The sequence below is a fragment of the Chrysemys picta genome, chromosome 21 (assembly GCF_011386835.1).
Source record: "Chrysemys picta bellii isolate R12L10 chromosome 21, ASM1138683v2, whole genome shotgun sequence".
Classification (NCBI taxonomy): Eukaryota; Metazoa; Chordata; order Testudines; family Emydidae; genus Chrysemys; species Chrysemys picta.
This window is the reverse complement of record NC_088811.1, coordinates 8,617,886-8,645,630: the sequence shown is the minus strand read 5'-3', so window position 1 is coordinate 8,645,630 and position 27,745 is coordinate 8,617,886. Positions and strand designations below refer to the sequence as shown.

The window sequence follows — 27,745 nt, the reverse complement described above, 5'->3', positions numbered from 1 at the left end:
GATTTGTTTCTTGTGTTAAGTTTGCCCCTTTCTTCCTGTGCTTAGAAAGGAAATACATTCATGACCTCAACAATAGTTAAAAAAAGCTGAAAGGTGTTTATTTTGGCACAATTTAAAAATTCCCCGGTACATTAAATATCAATCTTGTCCTTGAATTAACCATTTATAGCTCAAGACTCACTCATCAAGTGTTCAATAAAGCTAGCTGTATGGGGGAGAAAACAACAACTCCACAGTATGCATTTAACGTGACAGTGCAAAAAAAAAACAACCCCTAAGTAGGTTCTGTCCAGGGATCCAGTTGGGTCAGACAGCATTAATGTGATCTGAGCAAACTACAAAGCCCATGGGAATAAAGTTTGCTGTGTTTGAAAAGTTTAACAGAAAGCGACATTAGCACTGAGAAACCTGAACTCTGTCTTGGGGGTGGGGGGATGGGGACGAAGCATCCGATACTTGGCACTAAACTATTACAGTGATGCACTTGAGGGACAGACAGATACAGACATACAGCAGTGACATGGGCCAGTGACAGTCCCCACACAGCAATGGAGAGAATGACCCATCAATGATTTATGTATGGAAAGAATTGATGAGCAACTATGCCATGCATGGATGCAGTTTCATTGACAGATTCATAAGCAGAAACTCCCTCCCATTAAAGATGTAATATCTTTGCATTGTATCATTGCATAGTTACTTCTTTCTCCTATAAAGTTAAGTTGTTTCCGACACTTTGTCAGTTCATAGCCCCTATGTCTTCCTACCACCTCAAAATGTCATTTGTATCAGAGGTAAATCCTATTGATACATAGAGAACAGACATAAAAAGTAACTCTGGCAAAACTGCTACCTCCTGGTTTGGGAATAGACAAACTATACACATACAGTACTCAAGAATGGAAGCTTCCCCTCTCAAACGGCCTGACTTACTGTGGCTGTTAAGTTTTAGCAGACAGAAAAAACAGCAATTAAAACTAGGTTGGATTTAATCAAACAGGGGTGTCAAAGTTTTACATATAGTGATTCAATGTGTGTGGCTAGCAGGCCCTGCTCCTTCATAGTTTCCTCTTTAGCCCCACTGTCTTTGACCTCACTGGAGGAAAGCTGCAAAATTCTCCATTCTTCGATTCTCAGGAAAGAAATGCAAACAGTTTACACTGCATTAAAATGTGCATAAAATAGATATCCAATAAAAAAGACTAGTAGCTCCTCCCTGCCCCCATCCCAAACCTTACTCTATAGCTTTGAACAAGCCTCTGGCCGGAGGCAGAAAGGGTATCTGAATCATGAGGTTTACACTCTCCACAGTGGTGTCACATTGGCCAGAGACAGCTACTTTAGCATTTTTAAAGATAAGAATCAGTTGTTGTGTTCTTGAAATCATGATGGCTACCATTGGCTGGTGACAAAAATCCACCATGAGTCATTTCCTCTAAAGAACCCATTGTGGTAGTAAGGTTTAAACAAAGGCAGGTGGTGTGTGGGGGAACTCAAAGGCTAAGGTGCTGGTCTGTAGACCTTATGTGCATGGAGGATTAGATTGGGGAAACCCTTACTTGTGTTGGTGAGAATTCCCATGACAACTCCAGTTGAAATCAATGTGTGTAAGTGCTCAGGGTGGCTCAACCTAGCTTAGAGAGTGTGCCTTCCTTTAGACCGCAACAGCCACCCTCATGAGACGCTGGAATGAGGGAAGGCTGGGTGTCTCAGTGGGGCAGAAATAGCAGCTTAACTACAAAGCCACAGCAAATGGATCCTCATGTAGGGCCTGATCTAAAAGTCCATGAAATTCACTGGAGAAACTTCCATCAACTTCATGGGCTTTGGATCAGACCTATACTGACCACAGACTTCAGCAGCACTTAGGATGACAATATCTGGAGACAGGTGGGTCTAACCTACATTTAAAAACCATGGTCCTCTATGACTAAGAAGCTGAAGAGATGCTTCTGAAGGCATCAATTTTTGCATTGAGATACGTCATGTAAAATACATTTGTATTTTCCTGCAGCATTAAAGCCATGGCACTTAGAGTTAACATTTACAAACGTGTCCTTTAAACAAGCCCACCTCCAAAACTCTGTGTTGGCGTGCTGCACTGAGGGCTTCTGTTCCACAGCCAGACAGCTGACCACAATGAAGGAAAAAGGATCTTGCCAAAGCTGAAAGTGTTCCAAAAAAGGCAGATTCTTTGCAGATTTGAACATAGCTTCTGTTAGGAGACAAATGAAACCACAGAGCTGGAAAAGGGCTTTTCAAGCCCATCAAAGCAGTTCACAGAACTGGATATATCCTATAGTCATCATGTTTGCATTAGTTCAACTCCTCTGTCCACGTTTGGCACAAACCCATTTGACACAGTGGCTCGGCTTGTTTTTAGGTCAGCTGCCCCTGACATTTTCCTGGCATTCCAGTGGCTACAGAAAGTTTCGCCAACACTGTGCATATTTACTAAGTCCTCAGGTAAGTTTTGAAGGCTAAACATTGCTGACCCTGGTTTCTGCAGAAGGGATCATAGCGGCGGATGCAGACATCACTAACGATTGCTCTCGTCTGACGTAGCGTGGCTTTCGAACTGAAAGGGTGGGCACAGACACACAGTTAGCAACTGCTATCTAGTCATGGCTTCATAATTAATTCATAATTAAACAAGTCAGCCAATGATCCGAAAGTGGCTATTGTGGTTCTAGAATATAGAGAAGAAAATTCGACCGATGACTAAATATTAAGAAAGACCACTAATACACCTCTTCTGAAGGAAGCACTTTAGTTACTTATTGAATTGGGTGCTCATTGGATACCAGTGTTTCCATTATTATTTCCATTTTCAGCCTTACAAAGATAAGCCACATATTATTCATGTTTTATGGCTATAGAAACCAAGGCAGAGAGGCTAAGGCTTGGTCTACACTACCCCCCTAATTCGAACTAAGGTACGCAACTTCAGCTATGTGAATAACGTAGCTGAAGTCGAAGTACCTTAGTTCGAACTTACCTTGGTCCACACTCGGCAGGCAGGCTCCCCCGTCGACTCCGCGGTACTCCTCTCGCCGAGCTGGAGTACCGCAGTCGACGGCGAGCACTTCCGGGTTCGACTTATCGCGTCCAGACTAGACGCGACAAGTCGAACCCAGAAGTTTGATTGCCAGCCGCCGAACTAGCGGGTAAGTGTAGCCAAGGCCTAAGACACTTGCCCCCACTCAGGGTCTCAGGGTCAGAGCCAAGATTAGAATTCAGGAGTTCCTGGGTTTATCAGATTATATCTCCCTGAAACCCAAAACAAATTGAGACAAGGGCTTTGTCTACACTGGCACTTCATTGGCAAAACTTTTGTCGTTCAGGGGTGTTAAAAAAAAAAAACCACACACACCCCAAAACGACAAAAGTTTTACCGACGAAAAGCACTGGTGTGAACAGCGCTCTCCTGCCAACAACGCTGCTGCCGCTTGGGGGGCGGTGGAAGTTTTTTTGTCAGCAGAAGAGCTCTGGAGAGCTTTTTGTTGGCAGCAGCTACACTACGAGCGTTTTAGCGGCATGGTTGTAGCAACACAGCCTTGTCGCTAAAAGCCTCGTAGTTTAGCCGTAGCCTTAGAGTCAGCATGCTGCCTGCAGGAAGGCCTAAAATTAAGATCGTGGTAACAAAGATTTAAATCTTAATTCTTGCATCTTAGATTTAAAAATAATCCACATACACCCACACAATGAAAGTAAACAGTTTGGCTTGTTTAAAAAAAATTGGCTTGTTTAACATCCTCCTCCCCCAACAACATTTTATCCAGTTCCTGGAAGGCTTGATTGGTCTTCCTTTAAAGTCAATAGGAGTTTTGTCATTGTCTTCAGAGTACACAGATCAGGCATATACAGTAGAATTGCAGAGTTACAAACACCAGAGTTACAAACTGACCAGTCAACCACACACCTCATTTGGAACCAGAAGTACACAACCAGGCAGCAGCAGAGAACAAAAAACAAAACAAAAAAAGAGCAAATACAGTACAGTACTGTTAAACATAAACAACTAAAAAAAAAATAAAGGGAAGTTTAAAAAAATTGACAAGTTAAGGAAACTGTTTCTGTGCTTGTTTCATTTAAATGAACATGGTTAAAAGCAGCATTTTTTTTTGCATAGTAAAGTTTCAAAGCTGTATTAAGTCAATGTTCAGTTGTAAACTTTTGAAAGAACAACCATAACATTTTGTTCAGAGTTACGAACTGTTCAGAGTTACGAACAACCTCCATTCCCGAGATGTGCGTAATTCTGAGGTTCTACTGTAAAGCATAGACTAGTTTTCAGTAGTGTCCTGATTAAATAATTGGATATACCCTATTAGGCAGTACAAGTTTCTTTGATACCTACATGTGAAATAAGCAAATACCATTTTGTAATATTTGCAATGTTACGTATCACTGAATTTGCTTTTAACTGTGCACTGTTTTCAGAAATACTTGAAACTTGCTTACTTTTTTATTTGACAAAGAGTGATTGATTTCACCTTCTCCCATGTTCTGAATGGAGAAGTAGCCAATATGATTCTGTTTCATTAAGCTTTCTTGTTTGCACATCAGCATCACAGACAGCTACAGCTTTGAGAATAATATTTGTTAGTGTACTGATGCTTTTTTTGGTGGCCTCTGTGTCTGCTTTTTTCCTGCAATTCTCAGTAGAGATTTCTTAAGAATAAATAAAGGCATCCCTAGAATGGATTATTTAATCATACACTCAGCACTACTTGAAAGAACGTGCGTTTAAAAAGAAAGAACGAAAAAGGACCGGTTAGATGAGCACCAATCCAGAGAACGGGTTACTGCCTGAACTTTTCATACTTATTAAAACAACTCTGCCAACTCCTGCACAATATTCATGTTCCAAACACCATGTAAGTGTCATTTGTTTCAAGAGGTGTGACATTCAATCTAGTGAGCCTGAAAATGAGCCACCCAAGAATCCTCAAGATGTTCCAGCCCTCAAAACATGTCCCACTCTGAATAATTCATTTTTTGAACACCTCTGAAAACCTGAACACTCATCCATCTATTTCTAAGTCATCTATCGCCTAGCTGCCAAAGATACCATTAAGGAAGCAGCATTTCTACTAGATAATGTAGTGGTCCATGTTAATTACTGAAATGACACCCGATTAACAAATGCTAATATTACAGACATTGTCACACTTCTGTCCCCTGAACAGACTTTGTAGTTTGAATTTTGGAGTTTGTTTTATATATATATACACACACACATCTGTACTTACTGGGTATTCCTGGCACTTCCACAATGAGATTTAGATTTTTGGGGATATTGCTATGTAGTTTTGTATTTCTTAACTACAAGCTAACAAGGAGAAAGAAACAAAAAAGCTCCCAGAGCAAGTTGTTAAGAGGTGAAAATATTCACAAGGAAGTTTAAGGATCCCTCAAACCTGGAACAGATCCTTACCTGAAGAAGTAGGGGGAGGTATCATTGATGCCTGCAAAACAGAATAAGGATCAAGTCAAATATAAAAGATCTTTGTATTTTCTAATATTACAGAAATTAGAAGTGGACACTAAGGTTACAATTATTTTTAATAAGCAAAATGTCCTCACTTGTGCTACCAACTCCTTAAAAGAATCAAATCGAATATAAATTCTAAAAAAATCTATTTTCTCATTATTAATGCTGTGTTTACTTTTGCATTTTTCTCAGGATGGACAACAAACTTGGGAGACTCGCTTTATTTTTTTAGTCAATTCTGCTGCCAATTTCTTGTATGCCAATACAATGCTGCAAAGTTTGGGCTATAAAAACTGCAAGGGAATATCTGTTTTATATGGTTCTGATTGGAATTTTTAAAAGCAATTCAGGGACAGTTCTTTTTAGTTTAGGTTTTGTAACAGTTTCATTTCTACAAAATTCTAGTTTGGGCCAAAAATGTGACCTGACAGTATCCCTATAAATAATTAACACTATTTGAAAGATGTGTTTATGTCCCTTAGAAGGAATGATTTTACTTACCGTTTCACTGGGCTGCAGAACTGATGCTAAAGGGGAAAGAGACAGGCCGTTATTGTTCTAAAAGGTTTGAACTGTTTGCTTCAATTGCTTATGTATTGTAGAAATTCTTCACAATGAACAATCCGATAGGCCCAATATCCCAACCAACACTTGAGGGAGAATTCTCCCTCCATTGCTTTGGAGGAGACATCAGTACAAGAGTATTTGGAAATCAGAGCACGTTGCCCAGAAGATGCTTTTGTGCATTAAGGACACAGGATTCTCAAGCTCTCCAGGAAACAGTTATTTTTACAGGGTTAAATCAGTTCTTATTTTGCTCCCTGAGGAGGCCACCAGAGCATCACTTTGCTTTGAAGGAGCTGCCATGGAAGAAAAGCAGTAGAAGCTCGCTGTCAGTGCATGAAGGCAGCAAATGGTGTGGAGATAGAAGAATATAGCAGTCAGAAGCAGCAGAAGAAACTGGGAGATACCAACCTTTACTGACAACAAAGCAAATAGCCAGGCAAAATGAAATTCAGCCTGGCAGAAATCCTATGAGATTCCCTCCAGTAAGCTCTTAACTCTTCTCCCTCAGATAAAAACCTCGGTTTCAACATTGTGACATGTTAGCACAAAAGGGAACTAGCAGCACAAAAAGTGGAAATTCTAGTCTAGATGTTGTTAAACACCACAAGTTTGGTGACCTCCCAAATTAGATGTCACAGCATGATAGCTCTTGACCCACTTATAAACACCCAAAGGGAGACCTGTGGTACCTAAACCTATTGAAAGAAACTTGTAAAAACAGGTTTCAATTTGTCAGTTTTCATGATACTTAACAGTTTCTTTAGCACAAAATAGCTTAGCATCTAGGTGTCTATTATTGTACACTTTATATTAAGTGCCACCAAATTCACTGGAACTGTGCTATGCAATTAAGGTTACGTGTCACTTTGATCTCACGTTCCTCCTTGCTTGTGTATTGCTCTTATTTACCGATTTCTGTTGAGACTGTCTTGTTTTGAATTGGCTCTGTTAGAAGCTAAATGGAGGTGAGGGGGTACCCAGCTGATCAGTGGATGGCTCTGACTAAGAGTAGCTCATTGTTAAACTGGTAGAACCTCTTAAATGGCAGCTATTACACGTGGGGTTGACAGAGAAGGGGTCGGGAGAAGTAGAGAAATACAGATACATTTCTATATTATTTCAAAATTTACTGTGCAGAAGTTGAGCTACACTATATTTACACACTTGCTCCCTGACCAGGAAAGGTTAGGGTGCAACAATGTACACAGAATTGTTTTACACAGATTCTGCAACTGAAGAGAGAGTGTGAAAAATCCAGCTGACTCCATAAAAATTACATATTGGGCAAAATTTATACCTGGTATAATTCTACTGGCTTTCATGAGTTACCACAGGGATGAATTCAGTTCATTAGATTATAGCTACACAGCTGCATTTCAGATTTACATTTCTTTCCAATATTGTTCTACAAAAGCAGAAACTAATGGTGGGCAGGGGAGAGCTCGCTATAAAATGAAAGAATTCCTGTCATAAAACGTGTCATTCCTCTGTTTCTGGGGCTCCCAAATAATCCCATGTGAAACACAGAGGCAAGTGTAGTGGTTAGAGCAGAGGAATAACCAGGAATCTTTGGTTCTCTTCCTAATTTTGCTGCTGCTGCCTCATCTTGGGTAAATTCCTTGTCCTTCTGTGCATCAGTTTCCCTATCTGTAAAGCTGGTATAAAACAACAGTGTTGTGGGGCTTAATAAAACTTTCCAAAGTGCTTGGAGTGTCTTGGATGAAAAGTATTATTGTCAAATTCTCTAAAAATGCTGCCTGTCCACATAGCATTAGTGTGTACCCTAGATATAGACCATTTAGTACCATCTAATGTGAAGGGCTGGATTGTTGGATCCTTTGAAACCATAAAATAATTCAACTGGTGTTAGTCACTGATGCTGCACAAGAAGCATCCATGCAAAAACTAAACTGAAAATAGTTAAGTTCTGTATTGCCACAAAAAATATACATAGAGTGCAGAGGAAGTGTTTACTCCATGTATAAGAACATAAGAATGACCATACTGGGTCACAACAATGGTCCATAAAATCATAGGACTGGAAGGGACCTTGAGAGGTCTTCTAGTCCAGTCCCCTGCACTCAAGGCAGGACTAAGTATTATCTTGACCTTCCCTGACAGGTGATTGTCTAACCTGCTCTTAAAAACCTCCAGTGACGGAGATTCCAAAACCTTTCTAGCCCAGTATCCTGTCTTCTGACAGGGGACAATGTCAGATGATTCAAATGAAATTAACAGAATAGGGAAATCATCAAGTGATCCATCCCGTTATCCACTCCCAGCATCTGGCAGTCAGAGGCCTAGGGACACCCAGAGGAGTTGCATCCCTGACCATCTTGGCTAATAACCATTGATGGACCTTCCTCCTGATGAATTTACCTAATTATTTTTTTAATCTATTTGTGGTTTTGGTCTTCACAACATCCCCTGGCAACAAGTTTCACAGGTTGATTGTGCGTTGTGTGAAGATGTACTTCCTTTTGTTTGTTTTAAACCTGCTGCCTATTAATTTTATTGGGTGACCCCAGTTCTTATGTTATGTGAAGGGGTAAATAACACTTCCCAAGTCACTTTTTCCACACCATTCATGATTTTATAGACCTCTCTCATATCCTCCCTTCGTCATTCCTTTTCCAGGCTGAGCAGTCCTAGTCTTTTTAATCTCTCCTCATATGGAAGCTGTTCATAAGAACATAAGAATGGCCATACTGGGTCAGACCAAAGGTCCATGTAGCCCACTATCCTGTCTTCCGACTGTAGCCAATGCCAGGTGCCCCAAAGGGAATGAACAGAACAGGTAAGCATTAAGTGATCCATCCCCTGTCACCCACTCCCAGCTTCTGGCAAACAGAGGCTAGGGACACCATCCCTGTCCATCCTGGCTAATAGCCATTGATGGACCTATCCTACATGAACTTACCCAGTTCTTTTTTGAACCCTGTTATAGTCTTGGCCTTCACAACATCCTCTGATAAGGAATTCCACAGGTTGACTGTGCAGCTTGCAGGGATTTCACTTTTTGCACCTTTTAATTTCTAACTAATCTCCTCAATTTTGTGTACTCCCACACTCTGAAATTAAATGCTACAATATTGCGCTGCTGTGGTGTTTTCCCCACCACAGGGATGTTAATATAATTAAATTTATGGTCACTGTTACCAAGCGGTCCAGCTATATTCACCTCTTGACCCAGATCCTGTGCTCCACTTAGGACTAAATCAAGAATTGCCTCTCCTCTTGTGGGTTCCAGGACTAGCTGCTCCAGGAAGCAGTCATCTAAGGTGTCAAGAAACTTTATCTCTGCCTCTCGTCCTGAGGTGACATGTACCCAGTCAATATGGGGAAAGTTGAAATCCCTCATTATTATTGAGTTTTTTATTTTAATAGCCTCTCTATTCTCCCTGAGTATTTCGTAGTCACTATCACCATCCTGGTCAGGTGGTCGGTAATATATCCCTACTGTGATAGTCTTATTATTAGAGCATGGAATTACTATCCACAGAGATTCTATGGTACAGTTTGGTTAATTTAAGATTTTAAAATTATTTGATTCTATGCTTTCTTTCACATATAGTGCCTCTCCCTGACCAGCATGATCTGTTCTGTCTTTCCAATATTAGTATTGGAAAGTATTATTGTATCCCATTGATTATCCTCATTCCACCAAGTTTCTGTGATGCCTTTTATATCAGTATCATTTAATATGAGGCGCTCTAGTTCATCCATCTTATTATTTAGACTTCTAGCATTTGTATATAAGCACTTAAAAAGCCTGTCACTTTTTAGCTGTCTGCCATTACATGATGTAATTGAATGGGACTTTCTTTTCATTTGACTGTTTTTCATCAGAGCCTACCTGTATTTTATCATTTTCCATCCTCTTCTCCTTACTAGGACATAGAGAATCTCCATTAATAGATCCACCCTCTAAGGGATGTGTCTGTTGGAACCACATGCTCCTCTGCACCTATCGGCTTTCCCCCAGCCCTTAGTTTAAAAACTGCTCTGCGGTCTTTTTAATTTTAAGTGCCAGCAATCTGGTTCCATTTTGGGTTAGGTGGAGCCCATCCTTCCTATATAGGCTCCCACTTTCCCAAAAGTTTCCCCAGTTCCTAATAAATCGTAACCCCTCCTCCCTACACGATCATCTCATCCATGCATTGAGACCTTTCAGTTCTGCCTGTCTAACTCACCCTGCGTGTGGAACTGGAAGCATTTCAGAGAATGCTACCATAGAGGTCCTGGACTTCAATCCCTTACCTGGCAGGCTAAATTTGGCCTCCAGGACCTCTCTCCTATCCTTCCCTATGTCATTGGTACCTACATGTACCACGACCACCGGCTCCTCCCACACACTACACATAAGTCTATCTAGAACCCATACCCTTAATCATTTTTGTTGCCCTTCTCTGTACTTTTTCCATTTCTAATATATCTTTTTTGAGAAGGGTCAACCAGAACTGCATGCAGTGCTCAGTGTGTGGGCATACCATGGATTTATAGAGTGATATGATGATATTTATGGTCTTATCTATCCCTTTCCTAATGGTTCCTATCATTGTTAGCTTTTTTGATGGCTACTGCACATTGAGTGGATGTTTTCAGAGAACTATCCACAATGACTTCAAGATCTCTTTCTTCAGTGGTAATACCTAATTTAGACACCATTATTTTGTATTTATAGTTGAGATTATGTTTTCCAATGTGCATTACTTTGCATTTATCAACAATGAATTTCATCTGCCATTTTTGTAGCCCAGTCACCCAGTTTTGTTAGATCCCTTTGTAACTGTTCGCAATCTGCTTTGGACTTAACTATTTTGAGTAATTTTGTATCATCTGCAAATGTTGCCACCTCACTGTTTACCTCTTTTTCCAGTTCATTTACACATAGGTAGGACTGCACTGGTTCCAGTACAGAAGTGCACAGAACAGATTACAATATGTACATTAAAAATAATGTAGCTCATGGAACTCTAAAACATATGGAAAAGGTTTTGGCCTTCTCTCAAATTCCCAGCTAAACTGTAAATAAATGATGAAACAGAGAATGACTAAGAAACACTTTACCTTTATTTCTTCTGTAGAACATATTTGGAAGTTTATTGGCACGTTTGAGGTAGAAGAATGAAGCCACAGACAGTATCAGGAATAAACTGATGAAGAATGTCCCTAAAATGAGAGAGGCTGCCACTTCTGAGCCCCCTGTGAAATCAGAGGAAATAGCCGGTTATTTACTAGAAACCACTAAGATACAAGGGGCAAAGGGATTTATTCTCCCATCACTGCTATAGAGACTACAGAGTAAATATGCTTACATTTAGATGAGAGAAGAACATTTCTTTTGTGTATCAAAATATCAAACAGAAAACCTCATCAAAATTATTAGGAAACATCCTCCAATACTAATTTTCCTGTGTTTTAGCCTCTACCTACACTATTTTAATTATGTTTTCCTGAAGATATCCACAGATTTTTGTCCCAAGTGTTTCCTTCTTTATCCTTTTCAAACTGCGGTTGCCAGGCATTGAACAAAAGTGGATTAGTAACCAAAATAATAAGAATACTTAAGGTAAATTTAAATTGCCCAATACAGGATTGAGTCAGGCCATTGGTCATTAAATCTGGTATTCTGCCTTCAAAATGGCCAATCTGTAATACCTCAAAGGGAAGTTAGACACTAGCAAAAAAATTTCTCCAGAACATTTGCTCAATTTGCTTAACTTATTTTGTTTAAGGTCATGATCACATGAGGTGGCATAGATTTATTTTACGAAGCAAAGGAATGCTGAAATTCTTGTGTCCGGACACAGAAACAGCAGATACACCACATCTCTGGTATTTACTGTAAATGGAATACAAAGATTTTACTTCAGTACAAATTCTGGCTTCATTCTGTTTTTAATTTGCTTCATTCAGGGTCAGGGACAAAAGATGTTTAATGAGATTTTAAACACTTGGGATAGTGAGATTTTTAGTACAACACTACATAGATTGTCTTAAGTTCCCAAAGCTATTCCCTAGATCTTGCAATTCCTTTTTTTTAAAAAAGCTATATATTAGTCCTCAGTTTCCCTGGACAGGATAGCTCTTCTTCTTTGCCATTTGGGTACAAGTTTCACAGGGCCAGATGCAAAGGCGATTTACCTCTATTACATCACACGTAGTATAAAAGGAAATAAGCAGCACTTGGTTTATACTCATAAATGAATTAGAACTTGATTGAGAAACCAGGAATCACTCACATCCAAGAGCCCCCACTCCCCTTCTGTGCAGATCATAAAATAACACAACTGGGCATCTCCGGTGGGCTCTGCCAGAGAAGTACAGGGATACAATAGCAAGAGGTCCTGCAGGTCAAGATTTATGTGCACTGGCAGAGCTGTCTGGAAGGAGCTTGTATAGCACCCAACTATATGTGAATCTTGTTAATGACTATACCATTTACGCTCTCACTTCATGAGCATTCACATTAAGTGGTTATTCTAGAGTAGATCACTGAATCACCTTGTCTGGGATCTTACCTCCAGTAGTGGGCCATACTTCAGCAATCTAGATAGTTTCAATTTATATTTGCTTGCAGTACAAGTGAAACAATACATGTAAGGAGTCAAGTTGAAGTAACTGGTATAGTTTACAACCAGCTCCAGAAACAAAAAGTTTCAAGCCCTAGAAGAGCCAGTCAGAGTCATTAGGCATCAGGTCTAATTAGAATTGGCAACTGGCATACCAAAAAAATCCCACAACACTTGCTGCAGCATCAGGTTTAAAAATCAGCTGGCAAGTAACTGGCATAACTGTTTCTCTCTGAGCAAAATGCATCATGACCAAACACCATCCTGCAGAAGAAGTGCAGTTATCTCAAAATTTGGCTTTTTTAAAAAACGTAATAAAAACTCCTACAGTCTGGAATAATTAACAACTCTAAAACGGCTGCTACGCTTAAAAATATGGGAGAAAATATCTCACCGAGATTGTATCAAATGCTATGTTGTCAAGCGGATGCAGATGACAACAGGAAAAGCTTTAGAGTGGCTACCCCCCTATACAAGACAATTCTATTTACTTACCTATATTCTGTAGAAAGGGGGTTACGGTACTTATATTCATTTGAAAATTCATTCCTCTGGTATCAGCTATATGGGGAAAAATGCATTTTTATGAAACATTAAATTCAGTGCAGCTTTAGAAAAGGTTTTGAGTGACATAAGCCATCATATCATATCTGATGCTTGGTTTCTCTCATGAGATAACAGCACCTCTACCACTTCCCGGGAGAAATAAAGAAGAGGCGCATGATCACCCTCTTCTGGCAAAAGTGTTCATTACTGCATTGCCCTTACAGGAAGCCTCTCAAGTTCTTCTGCTAGTTTTGCTAAACAATTTATTAATTAAATGAAATGGACTGCTCAGAGGTAGGGTGACCAGATGTCCCAATTTTGGGTCTTTTTCTTATATAGGCTCCTATTACCCCCCACCCCCATCCTGATTTTTCACTTTGCTGTCTGGTCACCCTATGCTGTCTGGTCACCCTACTCAGAGGAGAACAAAAATGAGAAATGGGGCCTCTTACATATGGGACAGTGCAGTCCAGCTTCCTGAATAAAAGAGTTATTTGAGGTCTGAAGGAATCCTTAGTATGTGCCTATGGTAAATGCCTGTTTCTGAAAATAGTGATTAAATCATTCAAGAAATTCAATGTTAATTATTTGTCTGATTCAAGTTTGTTTGTTCTTAAAAAACACCACCACATTTTGGTATTTGTTTGAGTTCTGCATGCTACGGATACTGAGAGTTCTTAAAAGCCACAGAAAGATATGGGTTGCATATTGCATTTGATTGTAAAGATCAGATATTCTAATACAGGGGTCGGCAACCTTTCAGAAGTGGTGTGCCGAGTCTTCATTTAGTCACTCTAATTTAAGGTTTCATGTGCCAGTAATATATTTTAACGTTTTTAGAAGGGCTCTTTCTATAAATCTATAATATATAAACTATTGTTGTATTTAAAGTAAATAAGGTTTTTAAAATGTTCAAGAAGCTTCATTTAAAATTAAATTAAAATGCAGAACCCCCCTGGACCGGTGGCCAGGACCCGGGCAGTGTGAGTGCCACTGAAAATCAGCTTGCGTGCCATCTTTGGCACACGTGCCATAGGTTACCTACCCCTGTTCTAATGTGTAAACAAAAGGTGTCTAAAGAAGATTAGGAGACAAAAGATCATCGATTACGGGATGCTGTGCCTCACGCTGCTCTACAGCAGTCTCTGCTGGTTGATTTCAGGAAAGTTCTGACGGGTTTTGAAGGGTTTGTCACCCAAAGGTGCAGTAGGGCCTCTGAGAATGATGGAAATTTCAGAGAAGAAAACTAGGAATGGAAATCCTCAGAATCTTTTACGGGACAGTCTTGGTTGAACTGAATGTGTATAAAGAGGCCCCAGTGCAAAAAAAAAAAAAACTGGACCGGGGATGGCTGATGACTTACTATTTCTACAATCGGTCAGATTGTAAGTTGACGCAACAGAAGTGGTTTCATTCTTGCACTTAATGCAACTGCTACTCCCATCCTCATTCCACTCTCTGTAACAACCTGCACAAGAACAAAATGTACACTGAGCTGGAAATGGCATGAGAAATGTCAGGAACATCCTTCTAGTCTCCAGAATCAAGCACCTGAGAACACAGGCTTCCTGCATAAAATGTCTTACTTACTTACTATCATACTACATAAAAAAAAAAAAAAAAGCTTTAATTTCTAATGTGCCTGCTGCAACAAGGAAACAAGGTGTTATCCTACATATAAAGGACATTAAGGAGAAATCAGTTACAAGCAAGCACATGCTAGGAGGTTATTTTCATGTAGCTCCATTCACCATTTAGTTTTTTAAATTATGAAAAACAGGAAAATTTTCCAATCCCTCCATGCCATCCCTTCAGAACTCCCAGAAAAGAAGGAACCTCACTGCTTATATTTTTCCTGCCCTCTCCGGGTCCCCATCCAGCTAAAACAAGATTTAAGACCACGTCTGTGTATTATATCACAAGCTAAGGTAGAGAGAGAGGCATAAAGATGCTAAGAACGAGTAAAGGAGCTCCTGCATCAGGATATATTGGACTCAACCCTGTCAGTCACTCGAGGGCTAGTAACGAACAATATGAAGTTGGCCTATAATACAGTATTTTTCTATTGCCCAAACTTCTTTGGTATTGTATAGTTTGCATCAGTTTACAAGCACTTAATCCTGTTTAAACTATTCCATGACAGGTAAGTGGGGTCTTTTATATCAGCCATCCTACCAATGAGGGCTGAAAACTGATTAAATTTGTGTCTTCAGTGATATCATTTGTCTCTCAATTTATGTTTAAAGGCACAAGTTTCTATCTTTGATGAGACAGGAAAAAAGGTTAAGGCACGTCTTCAGCACTAACTTTATTTAATAGAATAAAGCAGTAGTGGCTTCATTCTGGGTCTTATGACCCAGGAGCCGGATGATTAGAAGGATATTCCTGCTAAATCGTGTTACAGTCTAGATCAGGGGTTGGCAATGTTTGGCACGCGGCTCACCAGGGTAAGCACCCTGGCGAGCCCAGCCAGTTTATTTACCTGCTGACGCTGCAGGTTCGGCTGATCACAGCCCCCACTGGCCACGGTTCGCCGTTCCGGGCCAATCGGGGCGGCGAGAAGTGGCGCGGATGAGGGATGTGCTGGCCGCAGCTTCCCGCCGCCCCCATTGGCCCGGGATGGCGAACCACGGCCAGTGGGAGCCGCGACTGGCCGAACCTGCCACGTCAGCAGGTAAATAAACTGTCCCGGCCCGCTAGGGTGCTTACCCTGGCGAGCCGCGTGCCAAACGTTGCCGACCCCTGGTCTAGATTCTAAAGCGAAAACTCACTATGTAGGCTAAAATCCAGTCCTCCACAGCCTTTAGCCAAACTGGAATCAATTATTCCATAAAGCACACTATTAGTAAAGCACTGATTGGAAAACAGCTCTGCTGGTAGGTTTTCCTCCGAGGGAAGCTGCACATTTGATGCCCTTAGTAATAAATTACACCTGACATTTAATCTAAACACAAACACACCCACTGTAAGGGCAAAGCCTTTCTGTAGTGAATAAGAAGAAAGCAACAAAGTATTTTATCTGACACCAAGATTTCAATAGTTTAACATTTATAGCATGATGCAAGAAGATGTGAATCTATAAGATTTATGGACAACAGTTTGTGCCACATCTCAGATCATTTAAGAACAGAAATGAATGTAGTAATCATGTAATGTTTAAGTAACTGAGCAGCAAAGCATTTAGCTTAGAAAAATAATGAACCTTAAGATACCTTTTAATATTTAATATGAGGAAAAGACAGAACCCATGGTTTTAGTCATAAGAAAGAAAAAACGTGATTTTCAATTCTTTAGTTCTACAAAGAATCAGTAATATTGAAGCATATATGCTATCTTACCGATCTTGAGTCTAGAAGAGTTTGGTTATTTTTTAAAGCTTTCCACTTCACCTTAAACAAAGGTGGATTTTTACAAACATTAGATCATCTTTTCTCCTGGCATTGTTGGAGAATGATAAAAGGAGGTAGGAAATCAATTAATATTTCTCTGAAAGTCTGCTTTAAGTGGCACAAAAGGGAACCCACATCATTTCCTGGTAATAAGAGATAGTACATTTGCATCATATTAGCCATGGCTTAAGTCTTTCTTCCCACCCCCTTAGCTGTATATTACTGTATTTTTGTATCACATGTGCTTGTAAATATTAATTTATAGTACACTTTGCATCATACCACTTTATGGTATGTGAAAACTGAAGAAAAAGTTCAGCAATGCCAGGCTACTATCCTCCCCATGTGAGCATACAGTTTCCATGAGAATTGATGAGAGTTACATGTGTTCATACAGAGAATATTCCTCAAGATGCATGTGTACGGTAACTTTTCTTTCCTTCCCTAATTAATTATCTTCTGTGTTTTGCCACTGGCTACAGAAAAATGCTCTGGGAATTTCTCTTGGACAAAGACACTACCTGGACTGCACTGGTTAGTGACTGGACAGGTGCTGTTAGCATCCAATACATCCATACAGCATTCTGGCTGTGAAACCTAAAAAGAAAACATTACAGCACATTTCCCACAGCTCTTGGCTTTATTAAAAACACAGCTCAATCTTACCCAGTACATAACTAATGAAAAAGGAACAAATTACAGCGGCAGCTGAAATTGTATCAATGAACACTTCATTGTCAATTTTTAATAATCAGCAGTAGAGGATACAGAACAGTTTGGATTACGTCAATGAGATCGTTTTGACCAGTCAGCAACTGCCCAAATTAGGGCTTTGCGAACAAATGTAAAAGAAGGTACATGTCAGTGTTGATTTTGGATGGGACCTCATAGAACCACTTTGTAAAAGCACTTGCCAACTTTTCTAGAACAGTGTACAGTTCATCTCTATGGGCTGGATCACTCTCTCCTGAGGTAAAACGCTGGAGGAGGAGATCTCAGCATGGTTGCCATTTTCCCTAATCATTTTCTTTGGCCCTTCAGAACAGGCCATAGGACCACTCAAAAAGCTGCAGATTCCAGGGGGACAGGAGGCCAGGATCATCCATGGTGAGGGTCTGTGCTTCATAGCAGCTCTAACTCCTGGTAGCCCCAAGAACTCCCCAGGGACACAGCTGTCCCAGAAACCCTCTGCAAAAGAGAATCCCCACCAGAAAGGGGACTCCATAGTAAATGTGCGGGATGATGCATGTCTACCTTGTCTCACTTAGTCCTCATTGCTTTCACCTGCACATATCTTAGACTAGCAGAGTGCACTCTGTGGGCTCTAGGGGGACTGCTGCAGAGGCAGCTAAGACCTCTGTGCACAGATCTGAGGGTCCTCATTCCTCCCCCATACTCCAAAGTGAGGATAAGGCTGATTTTTTATTAAACTTCACATTTGCATTGGAATTTCCTAATTTCATAGAGCACCTTTAGAAAAGGGAGATTTGCATTAATATTATAGGTGAAAAATATAATGCATGTCAGAATCATGGCAAAAACCAATCTCATATGAAACAGCGCCCTGAATAAAACTGCTCTCTTTTTGACGTTTATATGCAGAGAAAGTAGAACTCAGTTATAAAAAAAAAAAAAACTCTCTCACTGTTAGGATGTCAGTACTATAAAGTGAAAGCACTCATTAGAGCACTTCATATTCATGTAAACAAGCCAAACACACCAGATGCCAAATTTTAAAAATAAAAATGTGTGGTTTTGCAAAACAAATACTACAATCATAACTCCTCCCTTACAGAAAAGCCATTCTGTCTCTGGATATCCATGTTGCAATGCATGAGAGTGTCATTTAAGCTACACAACCTCTTCCTCACGGGGCTAAAAAAAACAATATGGGCTAGTGGACTGAGCACAGAGGTGGGAGCCAGGAACTTTGCAGTTTTATTAAATCTGATTTTTTTTCTCAAAAATACCAAGGTGTTCAAGTCTCAAAACTCACAGATTCACTGAGCTTGGTGGAAAGTAACTCAAGATCAGGCTAGTATCCAACCATATGGCTAAAGGGTCAAAGTCAGTCTAAACCAACCCAGCACAGAATTTGTTATTACAGGCAGTCATCAATTAATCAAGCAAGTGATGAGGTTCAAGGATATCAGGAAGAGTGTATCATTCATCCCTGACCTGGTTGAGATAATCAAACTTGTAATGACTGCGGCAGACTTCACCCAGTTAGTCGAGTGTGGGAGGGGAAGTCAGGGAACACTAAAGAACCAGAAAGGCTCACAGTCAATGAAAAATAGGCAGCTTGGTACATACAAAGGCTTATAGGTCAAACTGTCCTGGAGACAGGTTAGAAATTTCTGCCCATTCACTGTGTAATAGGCAGCAGCAGTTTCCTGTAACCTTGGGCAGCTTTTTAAAGTTGATTTTAGCTTTCCATATTTTGGACTACTTTTGTAGCTATTGTACTGCCAAGCAGCTAGAAAGATTAAAAGCTTTCAAAATCATGATTATCTATGTTTTTCAGAGTGTGACCAGCTGCATGTCTTCTAGCCAGTGGGTTTGTGTCAGGGCGGGCGGGGGGGGGGGAGGAGGAGAGTCAAAGCATTGACAGGCAATCTTCAGAACAAGTTCACCCTCACAAGTTGCCAAATTGTCTAGACAGAGCATCCAATCAATACTGCAATTTTGGGGGCTAGATCTTCATTCCTGTTGGGCACGATTTGCTCCGTTGACCTACCATATTGCTCATTGGCACAAACGCTGCTTGGAGGAAGGAAAAGCTGATATTAATTTTTACAGGCAAGTTCTGGGTGTGCTGCTTTTTTTGTGATCAGAAAATCTTCTATAAGCAGCATTTTAAGGGGGAAATCCCCCACTTCCTTCCTAAGATAATTTAGCATATAAACAGGCAATTTTAACTCCATTTCATTCATAGCAGAATGAAATTTCATGCAGAGCTATGACATATAATACATACCAAACTTTCAGTGGATTTGCTTGTAACTTCAGCTATGAGTCTAGTTAGGAGAAGGATATATGACATTGCCATGCCCAGGAATGAGAAATGTCTAAATAAAAAGAGAGAGAATGGAACACTATATTAAGGACAAAGAAGATAGAATCTCTCTCTCTCTCTCTCTGCATCCAAAACAAACTTCTGATGAAATGTTAATTTTAACTGAACATAAAGGCTTTTATATTCAGCGTCTCAGAGGAGAAAGACTTACCTTGTTTAAAGGTACAAATTTGAGACACTCAGAATTTTCACTCCAGCTGCAGAGGGGCAGGTTTCTGGATATGGCAGACTGTGTGGTTGCTAGGAAACAAGGAGCCTTATCAGTCTGCTCCAAACAGGGCTATGCAGAGACTATTCCACACCCATGATCTAAAAATCAATGGGATTGCAATACGAACAGTTACTGCCTGGCACCATCGCTGATAAACCTGCCCACAACAACCACCGACTCCTCTGGCTGCAGCACTGAACTGCAAAGGATTCGTATCAGGATACAGAGTAACAGCCCTTCAGAAAGGTAATGCCATAGTTATTCTCCCCAGCACAGAGACCTGAAGTCTTCATAAAGTTTACAAGTTAAGATGCAACATTAAAAGTTTAGCTAGTTAGGATTTCTGGCTGCAATAATTTAAATTAGATTATTTTGAAACGATCTCCATATAAAGCAGAATGTAGTTTTTCAAACTATTGTTACATACATGTGTCTTCTCTTCCCCACTTTTTCCAGCCAGGCCCAAAATGACCCTAATGGAAGTCAATCCCCTTCTCCCAGTCCTAATAAAGTTTAGCTAACCAAAAACGTATCCTCAACTCCTTGATCTGACTGTGCTGTTCAAACACTTACTATGTTATCACCATGTTATCAAAACACTCTACAGGCAATACAGTGTGTGGTAGCCAGACCCATTTCCCTCTGAAATACTATGAAAAAAATAAACTTTCAAAGCAGCCTACCTGCAGGGAAAGTACATCAGAGGAAACATAAAAGACCCCCCGATATAAGTCTAATAAGAAGAAAAAGCTAAAAAGGGTGACTGCAGGCTGAAAGCTCCAGATGGGCCTTCAGTGTCATTTAATAAACCGAAAGTAGTTATTGAAGTGTTGTTGAGTAAAAAGGATCCTGTGAGTGAATTTTAAAATAATTTATGATATTACCAAATTATAAAACCGACCAATTATTAAAAAAAAAGCTAAAGGAACCCACATAAACCATGTTAAACAAATTTGACTTCTATATTGAGAGAAAACCTCCTTAAATCTTAACTTTTATAAGTCTTTCTGTTAATACCAAACGATAAAGTAGTCAGACATACTTCTTGTCCCTAACTCCAAAAATTGGACCAAACGGTTCGGTAGTCTTGGTAGGAAAAGGGTCCACCCCTCACAGTGACCACTACTATAATTAGCCCCCTTCACAGCTCTTTCAGACCTAGAGACTGAGGACTTGAATGGGCTATGGAGATCACACTCCTCTCTTTCTCCTAGAAAAGGTCCCTCCAGTCAGGGATGATTTAAGCACCTGGGCAGAGCAAAGTGGGGAAAAGACTACACTGCATGCTACCTGGTACAGTGGACATCAAAGAATGTCAAGTCTCCAGTGGTGTCAATTCAACAACTTCCACAATTCCATTAGTTCAAATTTAAATTTACACACATGAATAAAGTGGCACTACTGCCAAATGATAAGCAGTCAGTTCAAGTTCATTATGTACTTGGCACTATCTGACACTGATAATTGAAGACTCCAGAAAAAGATTGAGCACTTGATTAGACTTGCTGTTACTGGTGCAGATTACAGTATTTGGAGACAAAGTGTATGTATCCCCCATGAACAAGATGGTTCTCCAAAATGAGATATTTATAACAGAGAATTAATGAACCTCAGGAACGACAGTTACGCACATCTTGCTTCTACGTTATGAAGCGCATGCTGAATGCACTGCATTAGGAAGGGAGATCTTTGGGTCACCTCAAACTATAAAATGGGCTATTTTGGGGAGATACGTCAGAAGAAAAAGTGCATTTGAAAGGACTGGAAAAGATTCAGATTTGGGGATTACAAAATTGGACATCTTTAGGGCAGGATGGAAATAAATTTGTAATTCACAAATAGGTCCCCAAACCACTGGTGAAAACAAGGTATATTATTCAACAGCATGTTTAAAACCTCAATCGCTAGTTTTAATCAAAACCTCAATTATCAACATTCTTCTGAGATTACTTAAGAAGACAACTTGTCTAGAGATCAGAGTATAGAAACAGGTGCCAACAAATCCTAAATGATAATACTGCCTCTTGTACAGCCTTGGGCAAGACACTCAATTTTCCCCTCCTCAATTTACACATTTGTAAATAGAGATCACACTTACCTATCCTCATAAGGGTGTTCTGAATATTAATCTTTGTTTGGTATTATCAAAATGTAAAATGGTTATATAAATCCTAAGAATAATTCTACTTTGAGTATGTAGATGCAGCTTTGTTTCAAGTATAAAGCCTTTCAATAACAAGTCTCCATAGGATTTAGTTTAATGTCCTCTTACTGTGACAAGAGTCTAGAAATTCAATCGTACCAGTGAAAAGGTAAAATAAAATACCAGTACACTAATACTATAGATGAGATGCATACAGTGGTCAAGTCTGAGTGACAAAATTCCCTCTAGTAAGAAAATGGAATAATGGAGATTACACAGGTTTTATCACAAGGCAAGGGTAAACATTTCAAAATGACCTACCTTGTGGAAAAATATTCCAGTTTAAAATAGCCTATGTTTTCCATGTTTTTATAATAAACAAAAAGTTTTAAAGCCTTCGCTTGTAACTCACAGTGCAATTGACAAACAAGATCCAAAAATGTCATAAAATTAAAAAAAAAAATAGTTTGGTCTATTGCCCAGACTGTTACCAAAACCAAATCCAAGTTCCTTGTGGGCTATAAGGAAGCATGTACCCTAGAATTTTCAGGTGGTAGTAGACCAGTTTCTCATTTTTAAACACTTGACTGAAAAATATATTCATCACATGGACTACTTATAGAGCTACATGCAAAGGACACATGCACTTTAGGCCAGATTTTCAGCTGCTATAAACAGACACAGGGGAGACAACACTACTCTTGGTACTTTTCGAGGCAGTTCTACACTGCAATCAATTGTATAGCTTTAAAAAGCATGTTGACAGTGTGTATAGCTTTAATATTTTGAGTTTCATTAATACAGCCAACTCTCAGAAACAGAATTTGTCTATCTTCTATACCTCACGCTCCTCAAAAAGTTAAATATTGCCTCTTTGATTATATATGACTTCCACTGAGAAAATGTCCTCAGCTGTTATAGTCAGATGCTGATCAATTTTTCATCACTTTGGACTCTACACACAAATGTCTGTCAATACTTGCTTCATTAGTACACTAAAGTTAAATATTGGAGAGTCAGAGAAGAAAACTATTTATTTAAATAAGTATTTTCCTGTCTTCTAAATATATTTATCTTTCAGGAAAGAACATTTTAATATCTTCTGCACAAGAAAACATCAGTAACTAGATGCTTTCAGAATGACTGGTACTCATTCTTGTTGGACACAAGTTTATGGTATAGGTTCCACACACCTCTTGTATTTCCATCCCTGAAATACATTAGAGTACTAATCAACAGTGAGACAATTACATTTACAGACAGCTACTTGTTCACAGCTGCTAATGATTGTAGTGAAATAGAACATCTTTCCTGCAGCTATTCCAGCAGAAATAGGAAATTGGGTAAAAATGCCTTTGAATCTTTCCAGTGAATTGATCTTTCTTCCTCTCAAACTATAAAGGCATCTTTTATATTTTATTTGAACCAATATTTGCTCATAGAAATATCTATGAGCAAATAAATGCAGAAGAGTGGAAACCTGTAAAGATATTAAGAATACTTGATCGGATTAGGCATAGGACATTCAGTGAAGCGATGCTGGTAACATCATATATTTTGTTTAAATGAAAAGTAATGCTCATGGAAAGGAGTCAGACAGAATTAGAAACTCAAATTTGTTATTAATAAAACAGGTAAAACATATGCAAAGTTCCTTAAACTTTGCTGCCAGTGTTTGGGTCCCTTGTGCAAAGACAGCTTGTAGTAAGTAGTTCATTCTCCATGCTAATCAAAGTGCAAGACAGCCAAATAGGGCACCAACTTTGATGGTAGTTGTGCTGTGGACATCCATCCACTATAAATCAAGACCATACATCTCATTTTACATGGGCCTTTAGCTATCAAATACTAATAGGCTTATTACTAACACCATGGTCAACACTTGACCAGAGGGAAAAGACTAGAGGAAAAAGACACTGCATCCCCTATGCAATCAGAAATGTAATACTGTTGACTTTAGAATGACATTATAACAGGAGGAGATAGCTTATTCAGAATATAATGCATAATGAAACAAATTACATCCACCCTGATTGAATTGGCCCTGTCAAAACTGGTTCTCCACTTGTGAAGTAACTCCCTTCTCTCCATGTGTCAGTATATAATGCCTGCATCTGTAACTTTCACTCTATGCATCTGAAGAAGTGAGGTTTTTCCCACTAAAGTTTATGCCCAAATAAATCTGTTAGTCTTTAAGGGGCCATCGGACTCCTTGTTGTTTAAATAAATTAGAAAAACAGTTCTCTGGTGAGTACTACATTTGGCAGGACTTTCACTTTCGGTTTAAAAAAAGAGACACACAAACTGGAGCCCAGACCATAAGTGCCAACATCCTTTATTTTGAAAACACAGATATTACAATTAAACATTAGTAAGGGTAAGATTCTGTCACAGTATTTTTAGTAAAAGTCAGGGACAGGTCGCAGGCAATAAGCAAAAATTCATGGAAGCCTGTGACCTGTCCCTGACTTTTCCTAAAATACCCGGGGGGAAGAAAGAGGGGAGGCAAACAGAGTGCTGCCGGGTTTGCAGCTGCTCCTGGGGCAGTGGCTGACCACTGCTGCTCCAGCCCCCAGGGGGCTGACCCAATCCCAGCTGCTGCTCTGGCGGGCTGAGAACCGCTGCTCTGGCGGGCCTGGGGCTGACCCCTGATCAGTTGTTTGGCAGCCCCAGGGCTGACCGCTGGCCAACTGTTGCAGTGGCTGGTCAGCTGTTCAGTGGCCCCGGGGTTGACTGGGCAGCCACCGCTCTGCCCAGCGCTGACCACCGGCTAGCTGCTCTGGCTCTGCCCCAGAAGTAGTCCCGGAAAGCCACGGAATCCGTGACCTCAATGACAGAATCATATCCTTAAACATTAGATACTTCCTATCATAAAATGCTAAAAATAAAAACTAAAACCTTAAGTTATTGTCAGCTCTGATCTCAAGTGCTCGAATAGGCATGAGCTACATGCTTTACATTTTTACTCAGCAGTATTTATTTGGCTCTTGTAGCCTGACAACCAGAAAATTATCCCTTTCCTGGATGCAGGGGTGCTTCTGTAACTCAAGGTTTATTAAAAATAACAAAACTTAAATTAAGGATACTCATTAGTTATACTAGCACAGGTGTATTTTTAGCATTATGTCCAGTATTACAATCATAGAATCGGAAGGGACCTCAAGAAGTCATCTAGTCCAGTCCCCTACACTCACGGCAGGACTAAGTATTATGAAAGAATTGTATCCGCAAGTTTGTTTGTTTGTTTCCAGATACAGGTCAAACAAAACAAAACAAAACAAAACAAAACAAAAACAAAAAAAGGAAGGGAGTGGGTGGTAGAAATTTGGTGCATACATTTCAGGTGGATTCAGTTACCAGATAAGATTTTGAAATTTTATCATCTCCATTCTGCTGCCAAATGCATTTTTAGTTCTGACCTTTAGTTGCTCGTAACTGTCAGGATATCAGACAGGCAAAATAAATTAGATCCCAGTTTCATAAACCACATACTTGCAAAGGCCAAAAAACTCCCACTTACCAAATTTTTCAGAGGTTCATACTGAAGTACTGGATCTTCCATAAACGCTTTTTATTCAAGAAGGAGGAATTTAATATGGTGTACTGCTAGGTTCTCATTCATACTGCAAATACATGTAGCAAGACACCTACACAGTAGAAGGACAGGCAATTATTTGGGCTGTGCTTATCACAATCCCTTACAAAGGAAAGCTTTCTTAAAAAAAGACTTGTTTTTCCAGCTTCTGTTACCTGTTTTTCCTGATCTTCTAACACATACCCATGATAAGGACAGTGCTAGTTTAGTTGGGACCTACAGAGTTGACCTAAGTATATGTGAGGCCTCCTGTAAGCATTGAAACAGACCCTCATTCTATCTACAAGAGTGGAAAGTTACACTCACTTTAAGCCTTGTTTCTACTGAAAAGGAGTTAGTTACATGGTTCGAACGTGCCTAAAGCAGCCACTGGGTGACCCAAAACTGCCATCATTGTTCAGTCAGCCAGAAGTTTGCAATCACTGCTTCTACAATGACAATTGTTACTGCTACCTTCAAAGTTTGATGAGAGAAATTAATGTTGGCAGGGTTTTGTTGCCAAAGTATAGTTACATACTCCAGTTACAGGTGCTTTAGAAATGCTTTTAGATACTTACTAAGCCTGCTCTTGTGCAATTAAAGAGATTAAACTGGTAAACACACTTTAAAAAGTACTTCCTTAAAACAAAACCTAAAATCCAGGACTGCCAAACTATGATAATTTGAAAAAGTGGGTTTTTTTTTCATAAGAAGAACATTACAAAAATTCTTTCATTGGAGAGAGATTCTGTATTGTCAAATCAGCCTAAAAATGTGGGCATTTCCTGGTCTTAGATTTGGTAGAGATCTGATTTTACATAATTTATTTGTAAGGATTGGGAAGAAAAGAGATTTCTATTTTCTTGGCTTCCCCTTACATACCAAAATGCTGCAACCGCTCCCCGAGTTAAAATGTACAGTAGCTTCTTTGCCAGGGAATGTATTCTCCACACCCCCTATTTTTCTGTGGTTCACATTGCTTGCTAAATATATTACAACAAGCTATTTTCTGTCTGCAGCTTTGAAACCTTTGTGCAACTTCCCCTCCCCATACCGACTGCAGGAATTTCACTAATTACTAGCGTTAAGACAGGCATTTGTTTTTATTAAGATTTTGGGGTTTTTTAGAAGAATCCTGAGATGAATAATTTTTGCCGTGCCTGTTTTAATGCCAATTTTTAAGTCACATTCAAGCTTAGTTTACTTTTTAAGCCTTCTTCATTCTGATTAAACTAGGTTGAGCAAAACCCAGTAAAATGAATCCCAAAAATGTGAGCCCCCCCACCCCCAGAAAGGTGGGTGTATTGAGGGGGTTACAGGACAAGGCACCAGGGCCATTTGAATCCCAAATATGTGTCCCCCACTGTCCCCCTTAAAAAAGGTGAGTATATGGGGGGGGGGGGAGTTACAAGAAGAGACACTGGGGCGTTTCTCCTCCTCACGCCTCATCCCACCAAAGGAAAAAAAGGGGCATTAGTCATTCCCCATCCTCTTGTTGTCTCCCCCACGTATAGAAGATGGGGGCCCTTGACCTTCACTCCGACTTGTCCCCCACAAAATATGGGGGCTTTGATCTCCACCCCGTCCTCCTGATTCCCCTCCCCCGCGACTGCAGAGGGAGGCAGAGCCTTTGGCCCCGCACCCCAGAGAATGTGGGGGGCCCAAGCCCTCATCGCCCCCTCTTTCTACACCCCAGGATGCGGGGGAGCCCGAGCCCTCTCCTTCGCCCCCCTCGCTGGGGGACCCGGCAGGCCTGAGCCCCCAGAGCAGGGGGCACAGGGGCAACAGCGGAGTATCGCCCAGGCATCGGAGGGACTCTGCACCCCCGGAGAGGGGGGTTCAAATCCTGCAGGCCCAGGAGGGATTCAAGCCCCTCTCCACGGCCACCCCCTCACCTGAGTGAGGAACCTCCAGAGCCGCCACCAGCAGGTTCCCTTTCGTACCCCCCGCCCTCAGGCGGCGTCCAGCCCGCTCCCTCCTGCGCCTCCCTGGGACTTGTAGTCCTGCTCTGCCCTCCAGCCCACTGGCTCTGGAGAGTCTCCCCGGGTTCGGAACTACAATTCCCAGCGCCCTTCGCGCTCCCCCCACCTGTGTCCCCTCACTCCACAGGGAACCCCGCCGCGGCGCCGCCTCGACGAGCTCCCTTCTCCGGCGCGCGATGCCTACT

The 27,745-nt window shown here is 40.4% G+C and overlaps 1 protein-coding gene across 5 annotated transcripts; it reads right to left on the bottom strand.

Annotated features, from left to right (window-relative positions):
- Nucleotides 1–76: 76 nt before the first annotated feature.
- Nucleotides 77–27,745, bottom strand: C21H1orf159 (chromosome 21 C1orf159 homolog). Of its 5 annotated transcripts, none has more exons than XM_065575131.1 (11): nt 27,667–27,736; nt 25,525–25,651; nt 19,802–19,959; nt 19,552–19,642; nt 17,096–17,171; nt 14,549–14,653; nt 13,135–13,200; nt 11,135–11,269; nt 5,999–6,024; nt 5,441–5,471; nt 77–2,578 (listed from the first exon to the last, which is right to left on the bottom strand). In XM_065575131.1, the coding sequence occupies exons 4-11, from the start codon at nt 19,621–19,623 to the stop codon at nt 2,481–2,483; spliced, it is 609 nt and encodes a 202-aa protein (XP_065431203.1). In that variant the 5' UTR covers nt 19,624–19,642; nt 19,802–19,959; nt 25,525–25,651; nt 27,667–27,736; the 3' UTR covers nt 77–2,480. The 5 variants fall into 5 exon arrangements, with proteins under 5 accessions (XP_065431203.1, XP_008165496.2, XP_065431204.1 ...); XM_008167274.3 differs by lacking the exon at nt 27,667–27,736 and adding an exon at nt 27,474–27,607; XM_065575132.1 differs by lacking the exon at nt 19,802–19,959 and having other exon boundaries at nt 27,667–27,745.

What these genes read in the sequence shown, in the direction of transcription:
- C21H1orf159 (XM_065575132.1), bottom strand. Translation starts at nt 19,623, where the DNA reads ATGGCAATGTCATATATCCTTCTCCTAACTAGACTCATAGCTGAAGTT. An exon ending in CCCCTTTCTACAGAATATAG is followed by an intron (nt 11,270 to 13,134) that starts GTAAGTAAATAG and finishes CTGATTTCACAG; the next exon opens with GGGGCTCAGAAGTGGCAGCC. An exon ending in GTTCTACAGAAGAAATAAAG is followed by an intron (nt 6,025 to 11,134) that starts GTAAAGTGTTTC and finishes TTTCCCCTTTAG; the next exon opens with CATCAGTTCTGCAGCCCAGT.